The 23,577-nt window shown below is 36.0% G+C and overlaps 2 protein-coding genes across 2 annotated transcripts; one reads left to right on the top strand and one right to left on the bottom strand.

The window, feature by feature from the left end:
* The first annotated feature begins 4,060 nt into the window (after positions 1-4,060).
* Positions 4,061-6,975, top strand: LOC18100524 (protein DETOXIFICATION 16). Its single transcript, XM_006381769.3, has 8 exons — positions 4,061-4,441; positions 4,815-5,359; positions 5,467-5,553; positions 5,649-5,705; positions 5,785-6,023; positions 6,315-6,433; positions 6,532-6,618; positions 6,706-6,975. The coding sequence occupies exons 1-8, from the start codon at positions 4,172-4,174 to the stop codon at positions 6,763-6,765; spliced, it is 1,464 nt and encodes a 487-aa protein (XP_006381831.2). The 5' UTR covers positions 4,061-4,171; the 3' UTR covers positions 6,766-6,975.
* A 16,042-nt stretch (positions 6,976-23,017) lies between these two features.
* On the bottom strand, positions 23,018-23,554 carry LOC127905447 (uncharacterized). Its single transcript, XM_052453750.1, has one exon. It carries the CDS (start codon positions 23,552-23,554, stop codon positions 23,018-23,020), a length of 537 nt encoding a protein of 178 aa, XP_052309710.1.
* Positions 23,555-23,577: the final 23 nt, after the last annotated feature.

Genomic DNA, 23,577 nt, shown 5'->3' with positions numbered 1-23,577 from the left:
GATAGCGGTTGCTTTTCAAAGTACTTTTTGTTCGGAAATGCACCAAAATAATGTTTTTTTATAAAAAAATATTTTTGATATTAACACATTACAATGATTTGAAAACAAAAAAAAAGAATTTGAAGTAAAGAAAAAAATTAAAAAAAAAAGTTGTTTTTTTTAAAAAAAACACTTTTAAAATATAAAAATAAATATGGCAGTAATAATATGTGGCATGAATGGGGGAATAGCTGGAAATCCTTTCCAAGTTTCTTTCCAGCTGGCTCATGTACTCTGAAGTAAATTGTATACCAGCTCTTGCTGTCCAATGAACGTCGTGATTTTTCTTTGTTTTTGAATCCTTTTTACACTCCGAGAAGTAAATTTTTCATAATTTCCTAGTCCTGGTCTGGATAAGCCTGTTTTTTACCCAACTACAAATGTGGATTTAACATGGTTGTTGTGTAAAAAAGCTGACTTTTGAGAATAAAAAAGTAGGAGATTCTTGCGCATCTTTCTTTAAATGCATACAAAAATAATCATTAGCATAAGCTAAATATTCTTAAAGTTCATGGCCCCTAAGCTGCAATATCATCGAGTACAAGGAAATAGTAAGAGCATCTTTGACAATGCTGCATGTTCTTAATTGTTTTTAGTTTAAAATTATTATTTTTTATATTTTTAAATTGTTTGATATGCTGATGTTAAAAATAAATTTTTTAAAAAATAAAAAAATATTATTTAGATGCATTTCCAAGCAAAAATACTTTGAAAAGTAACCGCTGCTATAATATCAAACACTTTATAAGGAAACAACTATAAAGTCATATACGATGGCTATAAAATTCGATTCTCGACTTCAATAATAAAATCAATTATCCAAAATGAGTAGAATATTTAGATGCATTATAAAATATATTAAAATGGAAAGGCAAATCACTTCCTATCTACAATACCATAATTGTTTTTCTTAATTTTATTCTTATTTTTTTATTTGTAGCTTTTTATAACCAAATTAATGACTAATTTTTAAATATTTGTTAAGAAAACAAAAATTCCAACAAAAGATGACTAAAGGTAAAATAAGTACAATCAAATTCACACACACAAAAAAAAACTTTTTATTTCATCTATTTTACTGTTTTTTTTCAATTTATGTATTTTTTGAAATTTTAGTTCTAATAAAAAAGTTTATTTTTAAGTTTTTAAATATTAAAAATGAGAGATAAAGTCACTCAATTATAACAAAAAAAAAAAAGTAAGTTCTATTTAACAACGGTTCCATTAATGTTTTTTTAAACTTTTATTTTACTTGAAAAAATAGATTTAGGTTGATAAATAAATAAAAATTACATGTTTTATTTTGTGTTTTTAAATATTTTTTTGAGGTTTTTTTAGTTGTTAAATTGATTTTTTTATATTTTAAGAATGCTTATTAAGTATTTTTAAATAAAAATTTAATTTAATATTTTAAAAAACAAATCTTTGATTTTCCAGCTGTCATCGATGAACAGATTACGAGGGTGCTTGACAGTGTGGTAGCGGTTGCTTTTCAAATAAATTTTTTTACCGAAATACATGCCAATGATTTTTTTTTTTAAAAAAATTATTTTTGACATCAGCACATCAAAACGATCCAAAACATACAAACTATATTAAATTTTAGCAAAAACAAAATTAAAATTTTTTGAAAATACGATTTGCACCCGTTCCAAAACTTTTTTTTTCCCCAAAAAACAAGGGATAGTAGGTGGAAAGATTCACATTTATGAGACCCGACAGATGATAGTTGGAAGATAAACATTTGTCCGATCTGGAAAGTAAGAGAGAGAGAGAGTATCCTAACTAGTAACCACGAGCATCTCTCTCCTTTTGTTTTGACTCGCTTGAATAGGAATTCGGGAATAATGTTACGTCATCAACTAGGACTCCGCTCATCACTATTCACCAAAAACAAATAGACAATTTGCTAAATCCAACATATATCATGTTCGTCTTGATTTCTTTTCTTTTTTCTTTTTTCTTTTTTAATGGGTGTCCAAATTGTGGGGTCACAAATCCGATAAGAAATAAGGATAATGATAGTCCTTGGTTTAAAACTATCTAGTCCCCTATTATCTTTAGATTGTATGAGATTGATGGGTTCTTCTAACATGTGAGTTTACTAATTTTTTTTCGTAAAAAAAAATATATATCAAAATGATCAAAATATTTTTTTTTAAAAAAATTAAGATTCCAATTATTTACTCATGATAAAAAAAATAAAAAAAATCTGATTCAAACATTATAAACTCGTTGAATCTATAATTTCAGACATGATATTGAGATAACTATATATATAAAAAAGTAAACAAAAAACAAAGATTATCAATTTTCTATTAACCTAATGATGATGTATGAAATAAAAATAAAATAAAAAATAACTGAAGCCAACCCGGTCCAACCTTTAGAACTTGTGACACGGATCATGAGATTTGATCATAGCATAAAAGATAAATCCAAAAAAATAACAATGTAAAATTACCAACCAACCAAAATAATTAGGGATAAACTTGAAAAAAAATTAAAAAAAAAATGGATAAGAAAGAAAAAAATATAGATTTGAAAAAAATAAGAATCAAATTTGACACAAAAGAATAAAATAAAATAATAATGATAAAATTGAAAAACAATCTCAATTAAGAAAATAATAAGAAAAAATAAAAATAAAAATCAAGAGAATGAGTATCAAATTTGAGATAAAAACAAAATGTCAAGGAACGAAATTGAAAAAAAAAACTAAATTAGTTAAGGATTCAAGACCAAATACATTGCAATTAAAAGAATGATGATCAAATGTGATATAAAAATAAAATGTCATGGGATGAAATTAAAAAATAAAATTAACTCAATAAATAATTCTAAATCAAATACATTGTAATTAAAATAATGATGATTTAATTTGACTCAACAAACAAATAACTATTTTTTTTTTGCAAGATCAACAAATTTTTTCAAGAAAAAGAGAGAGAATAGAAAAAAAAAAAAACATGTGATCATAGCTCAATCAGTATTCTTCTGACCGCATGCGCCTTATTGTTCTTGTCATGATAGTCAATTTTATGGAGGCTAAAACTTGCTTTTTCTTTTTATCTAAATGGTAGATTCAATTATCTCTGATTCCACATGAAAATAACAAAAAAAACCATAGCATAATAACTAAAGTGTCTTTGCATTCAAAGCTAAGAAATATTATTTTTAGGGGTATTTATGTAATTGTGCGACACAAATAAATTGAAAAACAAGAAAAGCTCCTTGGCATAAGGAAAATGTTTTTTTAAGGCTTCGCTAGTAATTACACCGTGTAATAAAGAGATAAAAAATATTATTTAACCTCTCTTTCCTTTAATGATTAATATCTTTCTATCCCTGAAACTAAGCTAAGTGAATTTACAATTCTAGAATATAAAACTAACATCACGTGCAAAATTCATAGTGAAAGGTTCTTTTAGCTTTTGATCAGGGTGATCATTTTCGGTTCAGTTCGGTTTTTATTAAAAAAAAATAACCAAACTAAAATTTTTTTTTTTGAAAAAAAAACCGAAACCGGGTCAAACCGACCGGTTTCGGTTCGGTTTTGGCTCGGTTTTTTTTGGTTTTGGCTCAGTTTTTTTCGGTTTGGCTCGGTTTTTCCGGTTTGGCTCGGTTTTTTCGGTTTCGGTTCGGTTTTTTGCTTATAAAACCGAAACCGAACCGAACCGGCCGGTTTTTTCAAAATTTTAATATGTTTAATCGGTTTTTTTTTTCAATTCAATTTTTTAGTTATTTTTTTTCTGATTTTTTCAATTTAATCAGTTTTTCAGTTTTTTTCCTTACCCCTACTTTTGATATAATATCAAATGCGAATCACTATGATATCTCCCTTTTTTCCTGGAAACCGCAAGGAACTGAAAAATAAAAAATAAAAAATCCATGGTGACCTCATAGGAGGAGAAACCAAAATTGAATTGGACAAGACAGAAGTCACAGGACAAAGACCGACCAATAGATTTATTTTTCTTGGTCATTATTATACCATTTTTGCTGCTTGTCATATTGCTTGTCCTTGTCCAACTTGCCTAGTTATGTAAACTGTGTCATCACGAACAAAAACAAATTTGTAAATTGTTCTGCTAGCATACTGTGCTGTGAGTGATTGTAAGAAACGAAAACAATGGACCTAGAAGAAGAAAAACCAAGTATTGACTTACCATTGATCTCCCCAGAAACTGCAATAAAATCAAGACATGGATTCAGCAAAGTTGAGATTGTTGAGGAGGTGAAGAAGCAGCTTGTGCTAGCAGGGCCTCTTGTTACTGTTAATTTCTTCATTTTTCTTTTACAGGTGATTTCGGTCATGTTTGTGGGTCATCTTGGAGAGCTAGCACTTTCAGGTGCTTCCATGGCCACTTCTTTTGCTTCGGTCACTGGCTTAAGTTTATTGGTAAGAGGGGTTTCTCCCATTATGGTTGTGTGCAATTTATGAGTTGAAAATAAAACCTCAACTACAATAAACTTTAGAGCTGAGATATCACTGGACTTATTTGGCTGAGAAGGATGGTAGAACTTGTGCCATTTTCTACAGTAAGTGAATATATTTTTCAAATCCCATTTCAAGCTGATAGAAGGAAGGATTTAAAACCATTTGCCTCTTCTAACTTAGTGATGAATGAAGCTAAGCCATTGTTCAGGAATAAAACTTGCTTTCCCTTTTTCTAAACGACAGATCCTCGTGTCTTTCAAACTTACATTTCAAGTTTTTGTATCAAAGTTTCACATATCTCTCTATTTATATATAAAACTTGTTTGATGAGTAGAAAGGACTGGCAAGTGCATTAGACACATACTGTGGTCAATCTTATGGAGCCAAGCAATACCACATGCTTGGTATACACCTGCAGAGAGCCATGATAGTTCTTCTACTTGCCAGCGTTCCACTTGCAGTTGTATGGGCCAATGCCGGGGCCATTCTGGTGTTCTTGAAGCAGGATCCAGAAATATCAGCTGAGGCTGGGCGTTACGCTCGTTACATGATTCCCACCATTTTTGGTTTTGCAATCCAGGAATGTCATGTCAGATTCTTGCAATCCCAAAACAATGTGATTCCAATGATGGTTTGCGCAGGAATTACGACCTTTCTTCACATCTTTACATGTTGGATTCTTGTCTTTAAGTCCGGACTTGGAAATAAAGGTGCTGCGTTGGCAAATGCTATCTCCTACTGGGCTAACGCACTCTTACTTATTCTTTATGTGAGGATATCTCCCTCTTGTAAGAAGACTTGGACTGGTTTATCAAAGGAGGCCCTGCATGGAATTCCCAATTTCCTTAAACTAGCAATTCCTTCAGCTATAATGGTCAGGTATTTTTTTATTTTATTTATTTCAATCACTCCAAGAGCCAATTGAATTGAATTATTTGGGTTTACATATCTAGTAATTAATTTTCATTATTATTGTGTTGGAATAGCTTGGAGATTTGGTCATTTGAGATGATGGTTCTGTTATCTGGTCTTCTTCCAAATCCTAAACTTGAAACATCTGTCCTTTCCATCAGGTTAGAGTTATGTGGAGCCATCAGTGATAACATGTTAGGCACATGTGAACTTGTCTCAAATGCATGAATGCTAACAAATTGCTGTGTATTTCCAGCCTTAACACATGTGCTTTGACTTATATGATACCCCTTGGTCTTAGTGCTGCTATAAGGTGAGCCTGCACAAAATGAACTGGTAGATATACTTAAAACTGCTTCATTCTCCTGACAAATTTATTTCTTTGGAGTCAGTACAAGAGTCTCAAATGAACTGGGTGCTGGGAAACCACAAGCCGCTCGTCTAGCAGTATGTGTTGCGACATTCTTGGTCGGTACTGAAGGCATTTCGGTGGCCTCCTTAATGATCCTTGGTCGTAATGTATGGGGCACCTTTTATACAACAGAAAAAATAGTAGTGAACTATGTGGGAGAAATGTTGGTTTTTGTTGCAGTATCTCACTTTTTTGACGGAATTCAATCTGTGTTTTCAGGTCTGTAGCAGCGATTTAGCTTTCTCTTCTCTGTGCCTCCTCCATGCATAAAATCAACTTCTGAACATAGGAATTTTTCACGCTAAATTGAGGACCAAATGAATATAGCAAGTGCAATCAGTAATTAGAAACAAAACCAAAATTCGAAAGGATAATTTAATGCATTATACATGCCTTCATCAATGAAAACTATGATGTGGATGCTTTCACCAAAATTCGACTGTACTTTGCGTGGAATGACCTTGGTACATGATTTATTCTGGCTGACATGACCACAATTGACAATTGTAGGCACTGCTAGAGGATGTGGATGGCAGAAGATTGGAGCGGTAATTAATCTGGGTGCATACTATCTTCTAGGCATTCCTTGTTCTGTAATCCTTGCTTTTGTCTATCATTTTGGTGGGAAGGTAACTCCATATCCTTGTCTGTGACTGAATAAAATATATTTTTGTGCCAAGCAAGTAACAGAACAGCATACAAAAGCTTACTAAAATATGCTCTACAGGGACTGTGGACAGGCATTATAGTAGCTCTGTTTTTCCAAGCATTAGCGCTTTTTGTAGTAACTCTTCGCACCAACTGGGAGAACGATGTAAACGCCTATTCCTTTGTTAATTCTTTTGTGCATCGCCTGTTAATTTTAGTCTCATTTCTTATTTTTTTGCTCTCTCTTTTGCAGTCAAAGAAAGCTAATGACAGGGTCTACCGTGCAGTCATACTTGATAATTCATCAACATAAAGGGTGCAAAGATCTTAGTATAACTTGTTTGCCTGAAGAAGAGAAATTGCATTATAGTATCAAAACTGAAGTTATCGTTCACTGATCCTGTTCTGGATTAGGAAAAAAGAAGAAGTAATGACCAATTTCAGAAACTGAATGTATGAGCCAGGCCATTAAAAGCACTCCCTGTTCAGATATATTTATAGCAAAGTTTCATTCTCAATTCAATGTTCTTCTCTCCTTTTTAAGAAGGTCAACATTCAATTCGTTGTTTCTAAACTGGAACCTAATAAATCATCGCCTCAGAAATGATTCTTATCGTTAAGACCATTGAAGATTCATATAGAGCTCTCAACAAATATTATAAGCAGGTCAGCACATATAATAAGCAGGTCTCTTTAGTATTGATTATGTTTTATTACAGAACGCAAGTGTAGAATCCTAAGATACAAGGCAACAAGTAAATGGTGAATCAGATCCCAATACTACATATGCTGGAGGCAGTGAAACCAGTCCTAGCAGTTGTTACTGGAGCAGCATTAGTCATGCCAAAGATTGCATTAGTCATGTCCCTGATTTATATGCATGTAGCTAAATTGTGTGGAATAATAGCTAGGGTGGTGCAGTTTACAGAAGTTGAAATAAGGTTATGGATGTTGGGGTTTCTTCACATAATGCTTTCGAGTTAAGTATTGGCGCATTAAGCTCCTGAAAGTGAAACGGTTCGTTGTCCTTATTTCCTTCTTTGAGTGAGATTAATATATGTATTTTGTATTTATATGTATACAACTTGAAAGCAGTTATCAGCCTGACCAAGAAAAAAGCAAATTACACACCATTTTTTATTACCATAACCTCATGCATACAGAATAAGGACATTAAAGGGGTGGACTTCACTCTAAGTTCCTGTCAGATATGATGTATATACAGTTTATGTTCCTGTATCGACTTGTATCAGCGCTGAAGTACATGTAAAAGTTCCAGTATCCGATTTCACCTTACAGGTTTTCGCTTCCCTCTAGTTATATGGAAGTATCGAAGTATTCTAACTGCTGATTCATGTGAGCTCTGAGCAGGCTAGATCGGAAGAATTGAAGCTATACTGCTGTGATACTTCAGCATTTTTCATATGTCGGTTCTGTCACAGCACTTGTGGAACTATTTCTTCTGTGTGTGTGTGTGTGTGTGTGTTTGGCGATAAGGTATGCAGATCCTTGGCTGGATCAGCCCTCTGAGTTCACGCAAGCCGGCCGAATCACAGGTATCGAGAAAATTCCATGAGCACTTGCGAGCATATCATTGCTTAATGCTGAGTTCAATGTTTCTACCTACAATCTTATTGTGATTTTGATTCCCAAACTTGGTTTACATTTGCTCCTTTCATTTTTATTTGAAGCAGATCTAAACACTAAGCAGGACTTTGTTCCTCTTGTTGAAATCTTTAATTTTAAGTGTTAAAAGCAATTAATTGTTAAAGCTTCTAACGCATTTAAAAGAGGGAGAGGTAAGAGGGAGAGGTACCTGGAGGAAGACAATTCTTTTTAATCATCAAATTATACAAAGTATGAAAAGTAATTGAAAGCTAATTCATGTATAGTCTAAAAGAAATTTAAAGTCTTTTACCTATTAGCGAATTTATTTAAGCAAAATCCATTCATCTTTCATAGATTTTTTCATTTTTCATGTAATTGGACTAGTAGAAAATAAAGGTTCTGAGTAGTTGGGTAATGATTTGTTATATTTTGATAAGAATATGTCACCGACGAATCATGTAGACAGCTTAACAAATGTGTTTATGAACCAATAAGATAGAGCTAGGCTCAAGAAGAGGTATGATCATGCTACCCCCAACAAAGTGGCATTAAAGGATATAACTTTTGATTTGATTATTGGATTGAACTCAAGTTTTTCTAGGAGATTCTCGAAACCAAGTTCTATAGAAAGCTTCGAAGACCCTCAAATTATGCTCCAATTATGCTATTTGAGCCAATTTTATTATTTTTCTGGATTATATGTTATATTTTTTTTTTGTTAATTTTCACTTTTGTTTGGGGATTATGATTTTCTTCCCTGTTAAGATTGGTTTTAGACCTATTTAAATACTTGTAAACCTCTTAGACACAATGAACTCATTAGACTTTATTTTCATAAATAAACCTACACTTAGGATTCTTGTGATATAACCTTATTTTGGCCTAATACTCTATCTTCCTATTCTTTTGTCCTCTTATTTGTGTTTTTGTCTACATTATAAATTTATTCATCTTTCAAAAAACATTCAATGCTCAACCAAATTCATTCATTTTAAAAAAAAGGTTCAATGTTCAACACTCCTCCTTGAACCTTTTGGAAGCAATTCCTAGAACATTTTTCATTTTATTAAACTTCAAACCTTTAGTTTGAGCAATATAAATTTCTTCCTCAATCCTACTATTAAAAAAAAAAACACAGACTTAACATCTAAGTGTAGAATTTCCCTTTTCCTTTAAGCTACAAGAGTAATTAAAAGTCTTACAATGTCCAACTTTGACATAATTGCAAAGGTGTCGGTGTAATCAATTCCAAGTATATGAGAACATCCCTTAATAATCAATCTTGCTTTCAACTTTATTACAAATCCATCAGGACTCACATTATCCTTGTAAACCCAAGTCTTATTTTTAGGCTTATGCTCCCAAGTATATTTCTTCACAAACATAGAAATTTCTTCTTGCATTGCTCTTTAGCCTTTATGTTTACTTGCCTTTTTATAGGCTATTGGTTCCAACATAACATTGTTATATATATGATAAATTTCATAAAGAGGCCTAGGACCTCTCACTGCAAATCCACAATCATTATCATCATCAATCATTTGTTCATCATAAAAAACTTTAATTTTTATATAATTCTCTTTAATCTTAAAAGTCTAAAATAAAAAACTTTAATTTTTATATAATTCTCTTCAATCTTAAAAGTCTAAACTTATTTTAAATTTTGTTTTTCCTAATTCTAGGTGGCTTCTTTATCAAATATTATATCTCTACTAATGAAAATATTTTTAGTTCTCAAGTTATAAAGTTTGTAACCATTTGTTGACTATTATTCCCTAATAACATAATTTTTTTTTCTTGTCATCAAGCTTACTCCTCTCTTTAGGTATATAGTCAAAACAAATACAACCAAACACCCTTACATGTTTAAGTGTTGGTTCCATTCCATTCCAAGATTCAATTTAAGTCATATATTTTACTGCTTTAATTGGCAACATGTTAAACAAATGCATAATTATTTTTATGGCCCCATCTTAAAGACACTTGGGCATCTTTTTCTTAGCCAATAAATATCTTGTCATCTTCATGATTGTCCTGCTATTCCTTCTCTGCAACTCCATCCTGTTAAGAAGATAGTTTATAGTGCATTAATATTACATTTCAAAATCAAAATAAAAACCATCAAATTCTGCAGAGGAATGCTCATTGCCATTATCAGTTCGAAAATTCTTCAAAGATAAGCCACTTTAAGTTGCTTTAAAGCTTTTAAAGACTTCAAACATATCACATTTCTATTTTAGAAAGTAAATTCTTGTCATTCTTATACAATCATTAATGAAAAGTAATAAATACTTCTATCCAGAGAAAGTGTTCTCAGAGCCTATATAGATTTGATTGAATTAGTTGCGACTTCTTGGCTCTCCATGTTACAAAATTAAAGAATGGCAGCATGTGTTGTTTTCCTAAATGACAGCTCTGTCCCACATAATTGTATACTTCAATGGATGATAAGTCTAGAGTTTTTCATAGTTTTATCACTTACCAAACTAATATATAGAACGACATTGTGGACAAGCATATTAAGGATTATATACAAGAAACATACAATGAGAGTAATTCTACTAGAGATGTTTTCAAAGAGAGATCCATGAGAAGGTATGGTTACAAGGATGAGTACAAGACCATATTTACTACCAAGATTAGTGATAAGAGTAGTTATTGTGAGTACTAATATGAAGAAAAGTTTTACATATACTTAGCCTAAGAATATGCATTTCCTCGTTTTTGGCCTAAGTTTATCTTTCTTAGCATGAGTATAAGTAGAACAACCAAATACTTTTAATTTAGAGTAACCAGTATGAGAACCAGACCATACCTCATATGAAGTCTTCAGCTTTAAATAGTTAATAAAGATTTATTTATCATATAACAAGCCATGTTAATTGTTTAGCCTAAAAGTTCATTGATAATCTAGTATGTGAAAGCTACAACATGTTCTTCCCAATAGTATCCTATTCATACGTTTTATAACCCTAATTTGTAATGGTGTATTCTTGATAGTGCGATGCCTAGTAATTCCTTCATTCTAGTAGAATTCGTCAAACTTGTCAAAATAATTTGAATGCTTTCAATGGAGAATATCTTCTTTTTAAATAGCAAAGTGTCAACATAATTGCATCTTACAATCATTTCTAGACCATAATTATAATTTTCTATTAATCAATCTCCCTAAATTAAGCTCTTTATATCAAATAATTTCACATCAATCTATCAAGATATTACAGTTATCCCATTTTAAATTGTTGTTGATGGATCACATAGCATTAATTTATCAACCAAAAATTGATGTCGATTGTCGCACGTCGGAAAACACCCCGCGCGGCGTCCCCGTCCTGGCGATGACGGTTTTTCTCTCTGTTATTGGAATTGATTTCGTTGGGAGTCGCCACCTAGTATTTAATTGAGGGTTACTAGGAAACCCAGGTTGACTGGTCTTGTCAGAGATTCTCGGGTAAGGGACTGATTGTGGTTAGAGAAGGTGTTAGCACCCCTAACACACCCTACCTGAGGTAAGCTGCTTTGTGGTTGTGATGTGTCAAAGAAGTTTTAAAAATTTTGTCTTTTCATCGGAATTTAGAAATACAACTTTCGTACAAGTTTGTACTTCTACACCGTGATCCAATCAAAATATTAAATCCTTCTTTATTCTTTTGCTGTCTCATTATAAAAGGATCCCTGAAATATACACAAACATGCATTTTTTTGTTTTCTTTCTTGCTTTTTTATTTTTTATAACATAATAAAAAAAACAAACACAAACACACATTTTTTATTATATTTTTTCTTCTTTTTTTTCTTTTTTTTTTCTTTTTTCTTTTTTTGCTTTTTTTCTTCTTGTTTTTTTTACATCCACAAAACAAATTACAAAAATTCAAAACTAAATAAAAATTACATTAAATAATCCAAATTTACAAAATAGTCCCCCAAAACTCCAGGAATTGCAGAGGAACACTTCTGGAACTGCAGAAATTCGTGCAGGAACGCTGGTGGCGCGTGTTCCAACGCGCCACCGTCACTGGCGGCGCGTGGGCTCACGCGCCGCCGCTGATGGAGACCAAAAATCAGTGGATCGGGAACGTCTTCTTCTTCCCTGTCTTCCTCCGCCGGCGGTGAGAGTCACCGTCACCTGCAAAACACAAAAAAAACGCAAGCAACCGTCTCTTTTGGTTTTATTTTTCTTGGATCCGGTTCCTTCGGGTCTGTCACGGTTAAGCAGATCCGGTTTCTTCTTCTTCAAGTGGCCGGTCGCTGGACCATGGAGCTGCTTGTCTGTGGGCGCTGGTTGAAGGAGACGGCTGTGGCTTGCTGCCGTCGTTCGGTGGCTGTGGAGGAGACCGAAGGAGCAGAGGATCCGTTGAAATGGGGGGAGCTGGGTCTCGGTTGTTCAGCCGACTGCTCTGGTGAGAGAGAGGGAAGATCGGCTGAGAAGGAAAAGAGATCGGCTGCTGGCGGTGGAATCCGTTCGTTGCAGGCTAAGGGGGAAGCCCGGCGCCGAAGGAGAGGATGGAGGGCGGATCGGCGCTGCTGCTGGTGTTCGGCCGCTGCTGCGATCGACAGTGAAGAATATGGGTCTGTGGCCGCTGAAGCTCCGGTGGAGGCAAGGGGAGAGATCGGTTGCGGGTTGGAAGGAAAATGTAGCCGCTGCCTCTTGGTTATTGGCCGAGACAAATGAGCGGCTGAGAGGGAAGAAGAGGAACAGGGGGAACCGCGTGGATGGGGGAGCTGGAACGGCAGAGCTGCTTGGTGAGGGAGAGTTTGAGCGGCGGAGAGGGAGAAGAACGGGACCTGCAGCTGAAAAAAGAAGGAAATGGGGGCGCCGGCTGGAATGGGAAGAAGAAGGTGCTGGAACCGGCTGGAGAGGGAAAACCCAAAACGTGGGGGGCGGCTCCTCTTGAGAAAAAAATGGGTTTAGGGTTAGGCTTTTTTGTATTTTTTTTTTGATGTTGTCAAAATTGCCCCCCTCTTTGTTAGCTGAAAATGAAGGCTATTTATAGGCAAAATAGTTTTTTCGGGCTTCAAAATTGGTCCCTCAAGTTTTGTGTTTGGCCCCTGATTTCAATCAATTCACTTGGTAAAAATTAAATTGGGTATCTTAAAATTCTGATTTTTCAATTAAGTCCAAATTAAGCTCCCAAACTTAATTTTTCACCAATTAAGCCCTCAAATTAATTTGACCCGCTTAAAGTATAATTAAGTCCTTGCACTTAATTAAATCCTTCAATTGGACCCAAATTAATTCTTGAACATAATTAAAATCCAATTTGGCCCATGATTAAATCAAATTGGCCCATTAAAAAATTAATTATGTCATTGGACTTAATTTTTATGCAAATTCGTCCAATACTCATTTAATTTGACCTTTGAATTTGCATTTTTCTATTTTTGGGCATAACAGCGTACACTTGGGCCTTGAAATTCCTCCGAAAATTGCAGCTTGATTTTCGCCTATTTTTGCAGCCTTTCTTGGTCGGCTTTCTCCGCATTGCCAGCCTTTATTTTATTTTTTATTTTTTATTTTTGGGAAAAAAATGAATTTTGGGGAATCACCCAAAATTGGGTGATGACAGTTGCCCCCTCTTTACAATGCTTACGGTAGAAAGTCTCGTAAGAGACTTTAGATAGTAAGCGTTGTAAAGAAGAAAAACAAGGATGAGATATGATTGACTCATCTTTTTGAGGAATGATGAATCCTCTTGAGGGTTAGAAAGCGCACTCGAAAGGAGGTAGGGTTAGAAAGACACACTACCTAAAAGGTTAGGACTCGAAGGAGCTCTTAAAAAGAGGCAGGGTTGGACAACGCACTACCTAAGAGGTGAGGGCTCGAAGGCACATTCAAAAGAGGAGGCAGGGTTAGGAAACACACTACCTAAGGTGGTTGACGGCTCAAAGGCACACTAAAAAAAGAGGCAGGGTTGAAAAACACACTACCTAAGGTGGTTGGTGGCTCGAAGGCACACTAAAAAGAGGCAGGGTTAGAAAACTTACTACCTAAAGTGGTTGGTGGCTCGGAGGCACACTAAAAAAGGAGGCAGGGTTGGAAAACACGCTACCTAAGGTGTGATGGCTCGAAGGCACATTAAAAAGGAGGTATGGTTAGAAAACACACTACCTAAGGTGATTGTTGGCTCTAAGGCGCACTTAAAAGAGGAGGTATGGTTAGAAAACTCACTACCTAAGGTGGTTGATGGCTCGAAGGAGCATTAAAAAGGAGGTATGGTTAGAAAACTCACTACCTAAGATGGTTGATGGCTCAAAAGCACATTAAGAAGGAGGTATGGTTGGAAAACTCACTACCTAAGGTGGTTGATGGCTCGAATGAGCATTAAAAAGGAGGCAGGGTTAGGAAAACACGCTACCTAAGGTGTGATGGCTCGAAGGCACATTAAAAAGGAGGCATGGTTGGAAAACACACTACCTAAGGTGCGAGGGCTCGAAGGCACATTAAAAGAGGAGGTATGGTTGGAAAACACACTACCTAAGATGGTCGATGGCCCTAAGGCGCACTTAAAAAGAGGCAGGGTTGGAAAACACACTACCTAAGGTGGTTGATGGCCCTAAGGCGCACTAAAAAAAGAGGCAGGGTTGGAAAACACATTACCTAAGATGGTCGATGGCCCTAAGGCGCACTTAAAAAGGGAGGCAGGGTTGGAAAACACACTACCTAAGGTGGTTGGTGGCTTGAAGGCACACTAAAAAGGAGGCAGGGTTAGAAAACACACTACCTAAGATGGTTGATGACCCTAAGGCGCACTAGAAAGGAGGTAGGGTTAGGAAACACACTACCTAAGGTGGTTGACGGCCCTAAGGCGCACTAAAAGGGAGGCATGGTTGGAAAACACACTACCTAAGGTGTGAGGGCTCGAAGGCCCACTCAAAAAGAAGGCAGATAGGGCTAGAAAGCATACTACCTAAGATGTGAGGGCTCGAAAGCCCACTAAAAAAGGAGGCAAGGTTAGAAAACACACTACCTAAGGTGTGAGGGCTCGAAAGCCCACTAAAAAGGAAGGTAGATAGGGCTAGAAAGCATACTATCTAAGGTGTGAGGGTTCAAAAGCCCACTAAAAAAATGGAGGCAAGGTTAGAAAACACACTACCTAAGGTGTGAGGGCTCGAAGGCCCACTAAAAAGGAGGGTAGATAAGGCTAGAAAGCACACTACCTAAGATGTGAGGGCTCGAAAGCCCACTAAAAAAATGGAGGCAAGGTTAGAAAACACACTACCTAAGGTGTGAGGGCTCGAAAGCCCACTAAAAAGGAGGTAGATAGGGCTAGAAAGCATACTATCTAAATGGTGAGGGCTTAACAGCCCGCTTAAAGAGGTGATGGTGAGACACTGATCGGTCAAGGATGAAAGTAATGCATCATGATCAATATGCATGTATACTTACCTGAGAAATGTAGGTCCCCTTTCTTCATGGAGTTCTCCTTTCCTCAAGGAGTTCTCATTTCTTCATGGAGTCCTCATTTTCTCAAAAGTTTGAGTCTCTGATTGTAAGCTTCGATGGCTCTTTTCGCTCTTGCTTACTCGAGTCATCTCTTACGATATTGACCCCTGGGAAAGACTTGATATCATCATACTTCTTTGTCCTCCGCCTTTTTATCTCAAGGGTTGCCAAATTTGCCCGATGGTTTCTTAGAAAAGGAATCATGGAGCCAGCTCTACCAGATGTTTTTGATTGCCCCCTAGCTTGATCATGCACCCAAGTATTCAATTCGGGTTTGGGGATGAGGCTATATGAAGGAAGATTTGGTTATTTACAAGGAGTTGTTTTCATGCAGAATTTTTGGAATTTCAAAGCTTTTCCACAAACAGAAATCATTTTGACATCGATTCAAAGCAGACTCATTTTGAAGAAATTCAAATGATTCCTATGGAGAGGTTTTCAGATGTGATCAAAACGTTTTGTTTTGATTTTTTGATGAAAAATATGAAGTGACATTTGGTTGGTCACAAGAAGGTTGAAATTTCAATTTGAGGGTTAATGAGAACCGTTTTTCAAAGCATTCATTTTATTTGCATGAATAATGATTTTGTTTCGCATGAGAAAGCACTGCCTACCGATCCAGATTGCTCGCCTTTGATCAGAAAGGGCTTGATTAGGCACGTAATGTAGGCTTGGGCTCTTGGATATGAAGAAAAGGATATTTTACAAGCTCAAAAGGTGTTTAAGGGATTTCAAGACTAAGGATCACTTGTGCTTGTATCCTGACCTTTTTTGTTCATACATTTCTGGACCTTGAAATTGATTTGTAAAATTGTCCACGGTGCCCCCCAATGTTGGGCTTGGGCTCTTTCTCATTTTTTGTTTTCTTCATTTGATCTTGAGCATCATTGCATTGACTTGACTTTTTCATGCTCAGAATTTTGGATCCTTTGGATTTTTTTATGCCCCCCAGCTTTGTATAGGCACCTTCGATGATTGAGAATTTTCTTTTATGCCCACCAGTATTGTTTGGGCACTTTCAATCATTGATGACTTTTCATGCCCCCAAGAGTTATTTGGGCACTTTCAATCATTAAGGATTTTTGGCACTTGCCCCCCAGTGTAGGGTGTGATCCTAGCCAAGGTTATTTTTCAAGAAAAATTTATTAGGCTCAAAAGGGGACTGCAAAGGATATATTTCAGCCTTGTGAAAGGATTATCAAAGATGGCCTTTCTTCATCTCAAATGCATGCATTTAGGATCGGTAAGCCTTGCTTTCATGCGAGTATGCAGAGTGATTTCTCATTATTCATGCAAATAAAACTCCGCTTTTGGAGTCACTTCATTGTGTTTTTTTTTTTGGGTTTCTAGGTGTATGCTTACCTCTCTAAGGAATCACCTGAATTTTCAGAACCTGTTTGTTTCGGACAAACACCAATATGATTTCTGTTTTTGTACTACACTTTGATTTCCCAAAAATCTTTGTGAAAACATGGGGTCATGCTTGGTTTTGGGAAAAAGGGAAAAAACCAAAGAATTCTTGGTGCAGTGGTTTTGTAAGTACAAAGGTGTGCTCGGTATGTTATTTGCATGAGCACAAAAAAAGAAAACACATGATTTTATTAACAGGAAAGGCTCATTGGACAAGGAAAATCTTGTGGAATTTTGAGCCAAATCACCGACAAAAACTGGAATAGGTTGAAAAAATCAAGAAATTTTTGCTGGCATGATCAAGCAGGAGCAACTTAGGACAAGAACTGGCTCACCATTCTGCGGTGCAATTCCCCTTCGGATTGTGTTGAGGCTTTTGATCATGTTTGCCCCCCAATTTCTTTGGGTTGAGTTGTTGTTGGGGTTTGAACAAAGATGATAGGTCAGTTGGAAGGAATCAGTTTTTGCTCGAGTAAGCTAGAGGCAAGTCAAGCTTTTGTTCGGAGACTCCAACTCTTTTTGAAAATGAGTGCTGCGACGAGCACGTTTTTTATCTCCCATGTTTTTCGCTCAAAATTGGGTGTTGCAGACTCGGAGGGGACCCACTTTTCATTCTGGTGCATGCATGAGAAAATGTATGAACATGCAATCTATATGATGAACTTGCCCTTCGAGGGGTGACATATGATCGTCACTTTTGTATGATGAAACAAGAATCTTGATTCTTGCCCAAACTCTACAATGAAAATTTTCGGAGTGACGATCATTCTGTCACCCACAAGTCTTGAATTCAAGATGCTTCAAGAAGGGTTCGCCCCAATGCAGATAAATGATAGCACATACAACCTCAGGACAGGTTCTATTCATTATGTGAACATGGGTGGGTTTTCTACCTGGTCTCAAAAGGGTCTATGAGCTGCCCAGTGACCACCTCTCGTGAAGGCAGTATAGGAGTTTACAAGGAATGGTTGGGGCACCCTGTGACCACCATTACCGAGTAAACACTCAGCTCATAGTTGGATGTTTCACAAATCTAAACCCCGACTGAAAGTCATGGGGCAGACCGCTACTCCCCACCTAGCTTAGAAGCTTGTGTGTGCTTTCAAAAATAAATACAAGTGATGCATGAAACACTTCTAAAAATGCATAGATAATATAAAACAAGACAAAAATGGCAAAACTTAAACACATCAAATACACAAAGCTTAGTCCAATATTGTTAGAAACAATACCTCCCCAGTAGAGTCGCCATTCTGTCGCACGTCGGAAAACACCCCGCGCGGCGTCCCCGTCCTGGCGATGACGGTTTTTCTCTCTGTTATTGGAATTGATTTCGTTGGGAGTCGCCACCTAGTATTTAATTGAGGGTTACTAGGAAACCCAGGTTGACTGGTCTTGTCAGAGATTCTCGGGTAAGGGACTGATTGTGGTTAGAGAAGGTGTTAGCACCCCTAACACACCCTACCTGAGGTAAGCTGCTTTGTGGTTGTGATGTGTCAAAGAAGTTTTAAAAATTTTGTCTTTTCATCGGAATTTAGAAATACAACTTTCGTACAAGTTTGTACTTCTACACCGTGATCCAATCAAAATATTAAATCCTTCTTTATTCTTTTGCTGTCTCATTATAAAAGGATCCCTGAAATATACACAAACATGCATTTTTTTGTTTTCTTTCTTGCTTTTTTATTTTTTATAACATAATAAAAAAAACAAACACAAACACACATTTTTTATTATATTTTTTCTTCTTTTTTTTCTTTTTTTTTTTTTCTTTTTTCTTTTTTTGCTTTTTTTTTCTTCTTGTTTTTTTTACATCCACAAAACAAATTACAAAAATTCAAAACTAAATAAAAATTACATTAAATAATCCAAATTTACAAAATAGTCCCCCAAAACTCCAGGAATTGCAGAGGAACACTTCTGGAACTGCAGAAATTCGTGCAGGAACGCTGGTGGCGCATGTTCCAACGCGCCACCGTCACTGGCGGCGCGTGGGTTCACGAGCCGCCGCTGATGGAGACCAAAAATCAGTGGATCGGGAACGTCTTCTTCTTCCCTGTCTTCCTCCGCCGGCGGTGAGAGTCACCGTCACCTGCAAAACACAAAAAAAACGCAAGCAACCGTCTCTTTTGGTTTTATTTTTCTTGGATCCGGTTCCTTCGGGTCTGTCACGGTTAAGCAGATCCGGTTTCTTCTTCTTCAAGTGGCCGGTCGCTGGACCATGGAGCTGCTTGTCTGTGGGCGCTGGTTGAAGGAGACGGCTGTGGCTTGCTGCCGTCGTTCGATGGCTGTGGAGGAGACCGAAGGGGCAGAGGATCCGTTGAAATGGGGGGAGCTGGGTCTCGGTTGTTCAGCCGACTGCTCTGGTGAGAGAGAGGGAAGATCGGCTGAGAAGGAAAAGAGATCGGCTGCTGGCGGTGGAATCCGTTCGTTGCAGGCTAAGGGGGAAGCCCGGCGCCGAAGGAGAGGATGGAGGGCGGATCGGCGCTGCTGCTGGTGTTCGGCCGCCGCTGCGATCGACAGTGAAGAATATGGGTCTGTGGCCGCTGAAGCTCCGGTGGAGGCAAGGGGAGAGATCGGTTGCGGGTTGGAAGGAAAATGGAGCCGCTGCCTCTTGGTTATTGGCCGAGACAAATGAGCGGCTGAGAGGGAAGAAGAGGAACAGGGGGAACCGCGTGGATGGGGGAGCTGGAACGGCAGAGCTGCTTGGTGAGGGAGAGTTTGAGCGGCGGAGAGGGAGAAGAACGGGACCTGCAGCTGAAAAAAGAAGGAAATGGGGGCGCCGGCTGGAATGGGAAGAAGAAGGTGCTGGAACCGGCTGGAGAGGGAAAACCCAAAACGTGGGGGGGCGGCTCCTCTTGAGAAAAAAATGGGTTTAGGGTTAGGCTTTTTTGTATTTTTTTTTTGATGTTGTCAAAATTGCCCCCCTCTTTGTTAGCTGAAAATGAAGGCTATTTATAGGCAAAATAATTTTTTCGGGCTTCAAAATTGGTCCCTCAAGTTTTGTGTTTGGCCCCTGATTTCAATCAATTCACTTGGTAAAAATTAAATTGGGTATCTTAAAATTCTGATTTTTCAATTAAGTCCAAATTAAGCTCCCAAACTTAATTTTTCACCAATTAAGCCCTCAAATTAATTTGACCCGCTTAAAGTATAATTAAGTCCTTGCACTTAATTAAATCCTTCAATTGGACCCAAATTAATTCTTGAACATAATTAAAATCCAATTTGGCCCATGATTAAATCAAATTGGCCCATTAAAAAATTAATTATGTCATTGGACTTAATTTTTATGCAAATTCGTCCAATACTCATTTAATTTGACCTTTGAATTTGCATTTTTCTATTTTTGGGCATAACAGCGTACACTTGGGCCTTGAAATTCCTCCGAAAATTGCAGCTTGATTTTCGCCTATTTTTGCAGCCTTTCTTGGTCGGCTTTCTCCGCATTGCCAGCCTTTATTTTATTTTTTATTTTTTATTTTTGGGAAAAAAATGAATTTTGGGGAATCACCCAAAATTGGGTGATGACATCGATGATGAGATAAAGCCTTGATAAACACATTAGCTATTTAAAACTTAGTAAAAATCTAAAGAAAAGTAATCACATGTTGGTCAAGTGGTTCAAGAATAGAATGACAATATACTTTAATATGTTTAGTGTGCTAATAAAAAATTGAATTGACAATAATTTGAAAATCATTGGTGTTATAAAAAAAAGAGTTAGAATAAGTTGAGAAATACACAATTCTCCCAACATACCCTAAAGCCAAACAATCTCAATCTCACATTATATGGATAACATAGCATGCTATTTAAACTTGATTTAGGATTTATAAACTCGATCCTTCTTCTTACTCCTTCAAGAAATAAGAGCATCATCAAAAAATATACACCAACTAACAACTAAATGATAAGGCTTTACATTGCTTCTTAATTAAGGTTTTACACTACTTGAAGGTGACAAATACATCACTCCTTTTCTTTTAAAAATACACTCAGACCTTCCTAAAATAGTCATAAATAAATATCAAGATATTATACTTCACCTTTTAACATAACAGGAGATAAACTCTAAAGATCATAATCCATTATGCCCTTAGTATGATGAATAGTCACACTAAATTTCACCCAGCACCATTTACTATCAATACAATGCTCATATAAATCTAATTTACTTGTTTTTGGACCATACAACAAATCTTATTTGCTTGGCTTTATCATTCCTCTCTCATTTACATGTCCCAACCACATGTGTCATAACTAAGCAAAAGCACTATCTAAATCAACCACAAATAATACACTAGCTAAATCAATAATTGTTGAACCTTAAAGATGGTATAGGTCATTAACCAGCTTCATTTTATCATGATAAGAGCACCCTTACAAACCCTCAAAACTCCACCATTAATATAATAACTATAACATTGGGAATCAAGAAGACTCAAATAAACTAAATTCTTTTTTATCTCTAGAATATATCAAAGATTTAGTATCCTAAAATGTCCTTATATATCCTAATTTGAATTGTACCCAAACCAACAACAAAAAGTCATTCATTGTATCCTAATAAAAAAGTATTATTGATGACTTTATAAGTGTAAAACTATCTTCTATTAGGACAAATATGAAATGTACAACCCAAATAAAGAATTCACTCATCACTTAAGCTACCAATAGACACAACCATAATACTTTAAGTGTCATTAGAGATTTCCCCTTCACTAGCAATATTTGCAGCATAAGACATTTCCTTCTTTTTTCCCTTTATCTTTCCATTCAGGAAAATCTTTTCGAAAGTTCCCTACTTCATGACATTCATAGCATTTAATTTTCCTAGACTTTGATTTTGATCTAGATTTTCCTCCACTACCTAAACCCTTATTATTTGTTCTACCTCTCATAATCAAACCCTCTCTACATGATCATCATTATGACTCTCTAACACTCACCTTTAACTCGTTAAAGTTTATAGAAGCTTTGACAACTTTTGAATTAAGACTATTATTTTTATAGAAGAAATTATCAACAAAAAGATTATAAGATGGAGGTAACAAACACAATAAAATCAAAGCCTTATCCTTAAATCCAACCTTAACAGTAATATTTTGCAAATCTAAAATTACTCAATTGAATTCATCAAGATGGTCTTTAATGATCATATCGTTTTTCTTTCAGAGAGTATGGAACCAATACTTCATATACAATTGATTTGTTAGGGATTTAGTCATGTAAAGAGTTTCCAATTTTTTCAAGAATCTAGTAGTCATAGTCTCCTCAACAACCTTTCTTAGAACCTCATTAAACAAACAAAGCTGAATAGCACTATATGCTCGTTTCATGAAATCTCCTTTATTCTCTTCATCCATCCGCTCAGGCAAACTACCTACACCTTTCAATGCCTTAAATAAACCTTGTTGAACTAACAAGGCACACATCTTAATACATCGTAGATTAAAGTTGTTACTACATTAAGTTTTTCTACACCAAACTTCACTACCGATGTTACTTTTGTTACCATCGCAAAAGCCAACTAATAACAAAGCAAGCTACGATACCAGTTTGTAATGGAAACAACTCTAACATCTCAAATCAATTGACAAGTAGAGAAATATAAGAAGGACAAGCACAATCAATCACATAAGAGCCCATATATAATTTACATGGTTCAATAAATTTAGGCTTACTCAACAGGCGAGACAATAAAAGAAATTATTATGAGAAAATAAAAGATTATAAAATGTCACACAAAATTGCTCTCTCATACGAAATGTCAAAGAAACCCAAAAACTCACCTTTTTCTTGCTACCAAAGTGTTAAGAATAAAAGCTCTCACAAATAAGTCTTACCCTAAAATTTGATAATTTAGGCTTTAATATGGATCAAGTATATGAGTTTTTTTTTTATTTGTGCTTACATACAAACTCAACAATATATATATAACTTTGATTTGGCAATATAATGAAAAGGAAATTAACATTATTATTCACTTAATTTACAAAACCTGCAGCGGATAGACTTCTCTCTTTCCTCCCCATCTTATTACCATTGCAAATAGGTAATTAAGTTTAGACCACTCCCTAATATTTCTTGTTATTGGTGATTACATATTGTAGCCTAATTCATAATCATGAAACATCCCTTCAGACTTTAGAACAGAAGCGGAATCCCAAGAATTTGAGGAGGCCTTTATCTCAAAGTCATTAGACCACCAATTCATGCCTTCCCCGTAACGATTCATTTCTTTGAAACAACCAAATTCACCAATCTTATCCTCCTGTGAAGTAAAACCAGATGTTTTGCTGTTGAGAAAGTTTTCGAGCTCAGATTGGAAATTCGGAACAGGCTGGGCTGCTGCATCAGCTGGCTCTACCACGCCTGCTCTTGAAACAATAGTCAAGTCCATTGCATGGTCACCACTGGTGAAGGGAATATAACTGTCTGAGGATGTTATACCATTCAAGGAATTCTCCAAGCCCACTACGCTTGAGTTGCTGAATTTTGGATGACCTTGTTGACGCGTGTCAGAATCAACTAGCTGCCCATACATAACAACCTTTTGTTCATCCCCTTGTTGAGGACTAGGGAAAGCATATTGCATAAGAGGGCTAAAGCTTTCTTTCAGGGATTGAAGGACCATCTTCTCTTGGAAAGGATGCAACT

The sequence above is a fragment of the Populus trichocarpa genome, chromosome 6 (genome assembly GCF_000002775.5).
Source record: "Populus trichocarpa isolate Nisqually-1 chromosome 6, P.trichocarpa_v4.1, whole genome shotgun sequence".
Classification (NCBI taxonomy): Eukaryota; Viridiplantae; Streptophyta; class Magnoliopsida; order Malpighiales; family Salicaceae; genus Populus; species Populus trichocarpa.
The sequence above is the reverse complement of the archived record's forward strand: the minus strand, read 5'-3'. Positions and strand labels throughout refer to the sequence as shown.